Here is a 10,489-nt window from a genome sequence, read left to right as displayed (position 1 = left end):
ACACTTATTAACAAATAATCTCAGAAAACTTTTCTTTTTTGATGACATTATTTCCGCTTCTTCAGAAGCGTTTTGCTTAATTTGACCAGATGGTGGCGCTCTGAGATTATAAATCACTAGTTCTGCTTGAACTACAGTTCAAGTAAAACTTTATCATTCACTATATGAATGATATTTACATCTATGAGAATTTTGAATTCATTTTAAAAAGTAGGAGACATTTAGTAAAAAAAAAAAAAAAAGTCTGCTACCTTAAAACATAACCTGCAGAATCTGTGTAAAAGCTCCTGGCTTTTAATCAACAATCAAACATTGCTTTTTATTTGTTCAGAAAGTGACTCTGTGGTTTAATCAGACAGTTTTAACAAGACGCATCATTCCTGAGGCTGGAGGTGTGGCTCAATGTGTGGCTCAGGTGTGGCTCAGGTGTGGCTTCGGCTCAGTCAAAGCAGGAAACAGTTTAATATCTGAGTCTGACTTGATCAGCGCCCAGGATCCTAGACGATCAGCACCGAGGGACCGAGGAGTTCGTTTTTATTTCTGTTTGAACCTGAGAAAATCATTCACTCTGAGGAAACTCCTCCTCAAAAGTCGTGAAGGTGAGCAGAGTCATGTAGCGGAATCTGGACATTTTTCTCTGCGTAATTTTACATGAGTTGTTGCGCACTTTTCTTTGCGCCAACTCGATCTTTATGTAAACAATCTGCAAGAAAATCTTCCCTGTCCGTGAAACAGTTCACATTTACTCTCCTGGATTTGTGTTTTAATGTTCGTCATAACTGATGCTAAGATGTTTATAATCTTTTTAACTCGCTGGTTGTTTAATGTTGTTTTGTTGTTTGTGTTTTTTGTAATTCCACTTTTTTAAAAGGAGTAATTATTCTCAGTTTGGTTAAGGTTTATTTTTTATTCAGTAAATGTGCAGCTCGTAACATATTCATCATTTCTAGACCTGGTCCGAGTGAAAACATGAAAGTGAAACTGAACTCAACATTTAGTCATTTTAATGACAGATAAAATGGAAGCAGGTTTTAAAACACGATTTAAAGTGAATAAAATTAACATCTAATTTCTTGTTTACAGGAAGAATGATATTTGTCCCGCTGTTATCGGTGCTGATCGGGGCTCTGTGTCCTGCTGCGGAGGGTGAGGAACTGATTTCTTCTTATTGGTTTTTAAAAATAAATGTTTAGTTAATTATGGTTTTAGAAGATTCTTAACCAACCTTAAGAATAAATTATTATTACAGAAGAAAATAAACTGTGATTTAAGCGCTGATATCCTCATGGGAAACTTCATGTAGAAACATGTAGTGTCTGTAGCTTCATAGTAACATTTACTACATTTTTCTTTATTGTAAATGAAAACTTCTGTCAGTTTTATTACACCAAGTCGTGCACAGCTGCTTGTTATGCAATTGTAACAAGGAAAAAAATGATGATTGTATTACTAAGTAGTTCACAGTGTCCCCGTGTTTTTGCACATCGAGACATTTTCATTTCAAGTTTGAGCAAAACTTTGTCGATATTCCACAAAGCTGAAAAAACACAATTTCACAATTGTGATGTTTCCATTAAAAAACAAAACGCAATTAAAGTCAGATGTGGCTAAACTTCAAGCCTTTAAAAGACAAGCCTCGCCATCATCCTACTAAGATTTCCTGTCGTCGTCTTCGTCATTTCCGTAACAGCCGGTTGTTGGTCACATGAGTCACACAAGTGTTTCCATTACAGTTTAAAAACATTATCTTGGCGCCAAACCTTTATATAAAAAAAAACAAACCTTTTTTTTCAAAATCGGTATTTCCACAACCCAAATTTATTTTCTAACTTTCAAATTGCGCAACATTAAGATTAATAGACATGCCGCTGCTGAAAATGGGGGGAAAATATCTTGCTAGTTTTTTAAAATCAATATTAGGGGATTATTGTCGTAAGACAAGCTCTTAAATATTTCTGAAGTTACTTATAATTTAGTTTTGTCTCAAGTGAACTAATATATTTGCACTAGAAAACAGACCAAAACTACTTGGTAAAAGTTTGTATTTTTTGCAGCATGGCGATTGGTATGTTGTGATTTTACTTATGGACATTTGAGTAAACTGGGTCACATACTGTGAAAAACAGAGCTGTCAAATTTTTACTTGAATGTTCTGGAGTTTTTACTAATAAGCACTACTACGTACTGTATGTCAGATTTTGTTGTTAGGACATGAAATCTGTGGAAAAGTTCAATAGATATGAGAAGTATGAAGCCAGAGAGCATGGTGGTCACTTTGGGTTTAGGTTTAAGTCAGTTTCTCCTCGTCTTTAGAGAGTTTTTCAGATATAATGATGAGAACTGACTCTATCATTCTGACTCCTGCAGGAAGACCTCTGCCCAATGTGAACGACACTCAGCAACATTACCAGGCAGTCGAACACTCGAACGTCACACTGACGGTTTCCATTCCTGTTAACTCTACCTCTGACTTGCTGTTCATTGATCTGATGAGGATGGAGACATGGAGGAGGATTTATCGAAATGAGACCAACTCTCACCGTGGCCTGTATATAGATGGCCAGTTCAAAGGTCGACTCCAGTGCGACCTGCATCTGGTCAGAAATGGGTGCATCGAGTGTCTCCTGTCTGATGTGAGGCTGAGCGATGAAGGATGGTATAGGTGGATCGTTGCCACTACAGGAAGAAGAAATCTCACAAAACTGGAGCTTGTAGTCAGAGGTAAGCTAAAAAACCTGACGCATGCAAATCAAACTGTGACCAGTGAGTTCCCTGTCAAACCAGTATTTTTATCTTTCATCTGCCAACAAAAGACCTCACATTTTAAAAACTGTGTTGCTCTTTCAACTATTTTGACTTCTGCTTTTTGGATATAAACTGATGCATGTACAAAATAATTTTATGATCAAAAAGATTTTAACTAAAATATAATTCCAGTAATTATTTAATTTTGTGGCACTTTCTTATTTAAAAATGGAGTAAAATCTACTTATTCTAATTAAATAAAATAAAAATAATTTATTTTTGACAGTGATTTTGGCTTAATATACTGTCACAGTTTTTAAGTGGAAAGCACTTCCTGTCTGTCTTTTCTTGTTACAGTCAGAAAACATGACCAAGTCACGATCCCTGTGAACGTAGAGGCTGAAGGTGAGCGCCGTTCCAATAAATCACTTCATATTTCTTTTTGTTTTTTTTTATAGGGAATGAACTTCTTAACCCTCCTATTATGTTGCGGGTCAAATTGACCCGTTTCAAAGTTTAAAATTTTTAAAAAAATAGTTGCAAGTATTTTTATTGCATGAAACTTTTTCTATTTGTCTTAATAGGTGAACTCTACATATAAATTGAAAATTTATTCATTTTACACATTTGCAGCCCCCCCTGCGTCTACTTGTTACATCGATACTGTTCGGGTCAATTTGACCCGGCAGTCAAGTTAAAGTGCAAAAAAAGATTAAAAATGTCCAATTCTGTTTGTTTCCTTGCAGCTATGAACCTTATTTCACCACACACACACACACACACACAAACACAACACACAAACACAACACACCACACCACACACACACACACACACAAACACAACACACAAACACAACACAAACACAACACAACACACCACACACACACACACACACACACACACACACACACACACACACACACACACACACACAAACACCACACACACACACACACACAAACACAACACACAAACACAACACAAACACAACACAACACACCACACACACACACACACACACACACACACACACACACACACACACACACACACACACACACAAACACAACACAACACACCACCCACACACACATACACACACACAAACCCACTTTCTCCCTGCTCTCTTTACTTCACAATGAACTGCGAGAAAGCAGGTGTTCATACAACCTTTGACGGGATCCTTTTCTGTTCCCGTGGGTAAACTCCACCCACACTGAGTGACACTCAGTAGAAGTGGAGGAAAACATAAATACTCTCTGCATGACTCATTTATCTTGATTTTAATTGGCGGGTCAATTTGACCCGGAACAGTATGTGTGTCTCAAGTTCAATTTACCAGTTGTCGTCATTAATCCTTAATTTCTGAGAAATAAAAAACATAATTGCACAAATTTTGATTGAGATGGTTAGTATTAGAGTTAATAATCAGATAAAAAAATGTTTTGGAGGAATTTTTTGGTTCCTGACACTATTGTAAAATCATAAAACACTCCCTGGGTCAAATTGACCCACGAACATTATTGCTGTACCTCAGAAACGAACATAACAGGAGGGTGATGGTAGCCTAATTTAAGGAATTAAATTGCAAATTTCAGTATTTTTATAAATGAACTGGATACAGCTATAAAATTATACTATATGGCAGAATCATCCTACCCCTTTAATAGCTTCTGTTTTTAACTTAATTTGCTTGTTTACATGATTAATTTATGTCTTGAATATACTTAAATTGCTGAATTAACTTGAACTGAAACCCAAACATAAAATCTGTTGGTTGTACTATGTTGCCTTTATTTTTTAAACTACACCTGGTCAAACGTTTCAACGACTTCAGAGTCGGTTTCAGTTTCTTCACAGACAACCTGACATTTTCTTTCAAATGCCTGAGCGTCTTGAAGTTCAGACGTTGATCCCTTCAGCGTTTATTTGTCTTATTGCAGTCAGTCGATGGTTTTTACTGACCTGGTGTAAAATAGTTCCTCTACCACATCCAGGTATGTGAGGAATTGTTTCTCAGTCACGTGATGTAACTGCTGAAGCCTTTGGCTGGTGACCGGGGGTAACATATTGTTCACAGAAGCATGCTCTTCTGTTCAGGAGGTTAACTTAGTTCAAGGCTGCAGCTGCCGCTGAAAGCAAGATTAATTTACTAATTTAGATCAAATCAATTTAATATTGGAATTATTGCTGGATTTGTTTATTGCAAACACTTGAATGATTTTACATTTTGTCATCAAATCAAATTTGCTGCAGGGTTGAGTCGTTTTTGGAGCTGTTGAAGCTCCTCTTTGTTCTTAAGTCCCCTGGTAAAAACAATCTGTGTTTGTGGTAAAAACTGCAATGATGTATTCATTCTTGTTTCATCTTTTTGCAGCTGTCATGCCTCAAACTCAAGAAGAACCTCCAAAGCCAACAGAACGGAAAAGGATTGGGATGTATATGTCTTTTGGTTTACTTGCAGTGGTAATAGTTTGCCATTTCTTACAAACCATTACATTTTGCAACTTTACCCGGTTGAACAGTCGTCTGTGAGAAAATGTATCACATGACGGCTCCTCTAAAAAAGGAGGACAAAAAGAAAGAAAAAAAAAAGTTACATATTCAAGCAGGGAGCTCGAGGTTTTGCACACAGCAAAGCTTCAGGCCACCTAACCGCTTCAGATGTGCAACTACCTCACTTAATGTTCAAACAGCTGTTTGATACGTTTATGGTTTACGGACCACGTTGTCCTCTATGGTTTTATTGTTAAACCGTTTTTCTTCCCATTTTCATGGGGTTTCAAGCACTCAGTGTCAGTGGTCTGGCTGATTTTCAGCAGCTACAGATGGCATAATGCCAGCGACTTAGTCGATAAATAAGCTCAACCTCTTGCTTCTTGTAGCATTACAGAGAATGCATTATTTATCCCAAGTGATAATGCAAAACTGCACAAACATTTATGTAATGTTCAAGCACAGTATTTCATGCAGCTACAGTTTTATTGACTGCTCACCCACAAAGCGTTGGGAAGAAATAATTTCACAGTGTTTTACACACTCAACCAAGAAAGCTGTATTGTGATTTCCAAACTGTGATCATTCTGCACTTTATTCTTGAACGAAAACACTTTGTTCATTTTAGTACGCCTATGTAGTGACGGAAACTCACAATGTTCACCACGACATTTCAAGTAAACACAAAAGAAAAAAATGTCAGACCCTCAAATGATGGTGAAAAAGAGATGCAGTCATGGTAAAAAGAAAGTACACCCACTTTCAGTTTTAAGGCTTGATGTGTCAGAAGATGATAAAATATATATCTGATTTTATTTAAATCTAACTACAACTGTGCACAAACACAATAATCAATATGTCAATACTTGGTAAACAAACATGGGAAAATATCAGCAGTGACCTCAGAAGAGAAAACGTTGCCGTTCTGCAATCTAGACAAAAAGGGCACTTCCAAGCAGTTTAAATCGAATTGTTCCACAGTTAGAAACAAATATTCACAATATGGAACATTTAACCCATATATGTCAAAATCAAGACCCAAATAGAAACTTCAAGAGAACAGGTGTGTGCTTAAATATTATTTTATCAACCAAATCAAAGTAGATTTTTTATGCAGAGTGACAAATTACATCAATGTCAAAAGATTTTCAATATTATTGAACTTTAAGAAATATCCTAACCCTCCCGACCCTACTAAGAGACAAGGGTGTAAGAAAATGGATGGATGGATGGAAGAAATATCCTTTGAATGAAGAGACAGATTTTTATTTATATGATAATGGGTAGTTTTACCAATACGTTCTGCCACTGCAGACTGTTTGAGGATAATCATGATCTTAACCTTGAGGTTACAAAACCTCAACATGCTTCATCCAAAGTGCCAAAATCGGTTCTCATTGACGTAGAAGCGTCGTTTAGTTTGCTAGGAGTCATCCGCTTGCCAAACTCGGCACCAGGCGTCTGTTGAACTATTTGGTCAGATCTCTGTGTGATTGATAAGAAATCTGTTGCTCTGCTTTATGCGGAAATGTGCTCAGACAGCAAAATTGATATTTCTCTTCAACTAGTCCGCCTCCACTCCATTCTGGTTTATGTGCCTGCAGGCAACACGGCTACTGTCGAGGAATATTTATCTGTCACAATGAGAAATTATGTGCATTTTTACAATTCTTCAAAAAAATGTATCGTCATTCACGGAGGAGGCTGTCTGCAGAAAGTGTGGCGCTTTCTGTGACCGTTTTGTAAAGGTTGTATGGACGGTGTGCGCGAATACAAACGTGTCAAAACCATGTCACTGCACTTTGAAACATGTCGGCGCCCATAGAGAAACCGAAAAATACCAAAGAGCTTCATTTCAGACACTACAGACCACAATAAGCATGTTAAATGTCAAAGTTCATGACCGGACAAGAACACTAAAAGTGTTAATTGAGCCACAAATTGAGATGTTTGACCAAGATATACAAGACTATTTGAGCAAAAATGCAAACAAAACAAAACAGTTGTCTTGAAGACCTGACACAAAAAGCCATGGTAGGTTAGGCTGGTAATTTAACTCCAGGAAGATGTCAGACATAAAAACTCCTAAGAAAGTCTCTATGAAACAAATCTTTATCATCCTCAATGGAAAGAAGCAACACAGGAAAGAGGAATAAACCGACATCCGTCCCCAAACGTACAGTTCTTTTTACTATGACTGCAGGCCAGATGGGCCAACCAGCTTTTATTCTGAAGTTTTTCCAACTTTGGAAGAAAAAAATGTGCCCCTGAGCAAGGCACTAGGAGCAGGTTGCTCCCAATGTGTGAAATGACTGGAAAATCCCCAGTAATGGCATTCTCCATTATTATGTTCAGAGGACTGCACTCCTCCAGTATTTCACACACACACTGGTGCAACAGATGAGAATGGCTGTAGCATAAAAAGCTTTGATTGGTCGACACGACCCACAAAGCCCTTTGAGTTCAGTCCATTCACCTTTCATGCATTCAGAAAGATTTACTCAAGTATGATGCTCCTGTTTCTGAGCTTTTCTCTTGTTTCTTTTATTTTTATGGCTTTAAATCAGGGGTGTCCAAAGTCGGTCCTGGAGGGCCGACATTCTGCATGTCTCTGTTCTCTCCCTGGTGGAAGTAACAACCTCTTCAGCATGTCAGTGTTCTCCTTAGGCCTCTAATGAGCCATCATTGGATCCAGGTGTGCTAAACCAGGGAGAGAACTAAAACATGCAGGATGTCAAACCTCGAGGACCGACTTTGGATACTCCTGATTTAAAGAATCAATGTTGGTTTATGGTTTTGGGTAAAAAAAAAAGTGTAATCATTACTTTATATCTGTTTGTTTCTGATTTATGATTATTTTAATCTGACTAAATGTTCCTTTGGATGTTTTTTTTTCTTTGCTACTTTATTTTGTTAAACTTTCTTCCGTTTAACTTTTTGTTTCAGTCTGACTCTGTTGTACTGCAATAAATCCATGTAAATAATTGATTTGTACTTTTAAAATAAAAAACCTGAGGAAATTAAGTTAAGTTTTTATTGGAAGAAGTTATCATTATTCAAAATTTTAACACATTCTTTGAAGAGTAGAGCCTTGCACAGTCTGTGAATTTAAGCTAAAATAACAAAATCCTGATTTCTGCTGTAAATGAAACAGACTGGTTCCATGTTTTCCCTGTTTTTGTGTAAAATTTGCATAAAATTTCCACAACTAAAAGTAAATCTGAAAAAAAAAACTCAGCTGCTGTTGCGCTGCTTGTGTGTGAAACTAAGAGACCAATGAACTAAATCAATGATTCTTTCTGCATTTTTATTTTTTATTTTTTGCTTTTACGTAGAAACAAATTTACATTTCAGACTGTCTTTGATTTCAAAGTGTTAAAATCCTTTTTGCAACCTGCAGAGCCGAGCTTTAGACAAACCCAATGTTCCCACCAGAAAGTCAAAAAGAAAATAAATTCCTGATGGCGTGTGAAACGTCGACGTCTCTGTTCCTCCTTCTGAGGAATCCGGTCCCGCAGGTTTAGCCAAGAACATCAGAGGAGTGGAAACATGAAGCAAACACAATAAAACATCATCATCTCTGTTAGTGTTTCTCCTGAAACGAAACTTGGTTTGAGACAATTTTGTTTCCATTTATGTTAAAAATCGTAACCTTCCCTAAAGCAACCTGATCCACCGTGATCAGATTCACTACTAACTGCATAATCAATCAATCAATCAATCAATCAAATTTTATTTGTACAGCACAGTTTCATTTTAAGGAGGGTTCAGCAGTGAAACGGTCCGACTGGTTCTGCAGTTCTTCCCTTTGTCTCTGTGACAGCAGCCGGTTCAGGAATTCACTCAGGAAAGACCCGACATGGTTCTGTTTTATCACAACGTTTATTTTTTATCCATTTGGCCCATAAATAACTAAACTGACATGTTTTATTAGTTGTATCCCACAAACTAAACACAAAAGCAAAGATTTATTTTCCAGAGAAAATAAATCTAATAAATTTGTTTTTTTCCACTGCAAAAAAATAACATTTTATCAAGTATTTCTAGTCTGCAAACATCTTAGTACACTTATTTTAAATCTACTAAGTAATTTTTCAGTAAGTTATAGGAGCTTGTTGTGAGTAAATCATTTCTTACTATTGATAAAAAAAACTCTGGTTTTATTGGCAGATTATTTTATTTCACTTTTAACAAGGAAAAATGTCTTATAATGAAATAATCTGCCAGTGGAACTAAAAGTTCAATATTAAGGAATAATTTACTAAAAACAAACTCCTTGCTGAAAAGTTCTGTATGAGTTACTTTCAACATATTTGCACTAGTAATTAGACCAAAAATAAGGTTTGTGTTTTTTTACAGTGCAGATTCAATTGTTGCTTTAAAAAGCTTATAGTTTCGGAGAACTATTTAATAGTTTCAACTATTACGCTGCAGATCAAACCCGGTTCTGCTCTTGGGAAAGTTAAGAATTTAACGTAAATAAGGAAATCGTCTCAAATCAAGTTTCGTTTCAGGAGAAACAAACCCAGAGGATGATCTTTTGTTATGTTTGCGTCGTGTTTCCACTCCTCTGATGTTCTTGGCTGCAGCCCAGCAGTTTGCAGCTGAACGGCACAAATAGTTAAACTGACATGTTTACTAGTTATTTAGTGAACTGGTGATGAGAAACACCAGCTGAGAGGTGGAACTGGACCAACTGGACCTTCGGTTCCTCTTCCTTCATTGTGACCTGTAGCAGCTCGTTCTGGGATTGGATGAGGAGAAAACGTGTCAGATTCTCATTGGTTCCCACAGCCACCAGTGCTCCCAGTATAACTCCGCCTCTTCTGTGCATCAGACCTGAACTCAGTGTTTACATGCTGGTTTGTTTTTATTGATCCTCAGTTTTTTACGTTTTTATATGGAACAAAAAAATAAATAAATCTGATTTTAATCTTTTGAGAGAGAAAAAGAAAAGAGAAAAATCTGAATTCTGAGATTAAAGTCAGAATTATTCTTATTATTTTTAGCTTCCTTAACCCTCTTCTGGTATATTTCTGTACAAAGTGCAACTTTATTAGGAAGTTTATTTGTTTAAATGTGTCCACTAGATGGCAGTAAAACACAATGACTGCATAAACAAGGGCGACAAAGAAAGAGAAATCTCTGACCTGTCCAGATGGTTGGTGCAGAACTAGACTTTTTATTTCTAATAAGGGTAAAATTGTTGCCAAAATAATTTTCCTACAGTGGAAATTCACAAGAACA

General features: G+C 36.6%; 1 protein-coding gene across 1 annotated transcript; it reads left to right on the top strand.

The window, feature by feature from the left end:
* The first annotated feature begins 427 nt into the window (after window positions 1-427).
* On the top strand, window positions 428-8,277 carry LOC103480820 (uncharacterized). The gene is made up of 5 exons (XM_008436004.3): window positions 428-599; window positions 1,084-1,146; window positions 2,368-2,721; window positions 3,103-3,150; window positions 5,124-8,277. Exons 2-5 carry the CDS (start codon window positions 1,089-1,091, stop codon window positions 5,279-5,281), a joined length of 618 nt encoding a protein of 205 aa, XP_008434226.1. The 5' UTR covers window positions 428-599; window positions 1,084-1,088; the 3' UTR covers window positions 5,282-8,277.
* The last annotated feature ends 2,212 nt before the right edge of the window (window positions 8,278-10,489 follow it).

Source organism: Poecilia reticulata, chromosome 18, assembly GCF_904066995.2.
Source record: "Poecilia reticulata chromosome 18, P_reticulata-male-v2, whole genome shotgun sequence".
NCBI classification, from domain to species: Eukaryota; Metazoa; Chordata; class Actinopteri; order Cyprinodontiformes; family Poeciliidae; genus Poecilia; species Poecilia reticulata.
Note: the sequence above shows the minus strand (reverse complement) of the source record. Positions and strands in the feature narration are given on the sequence as shown.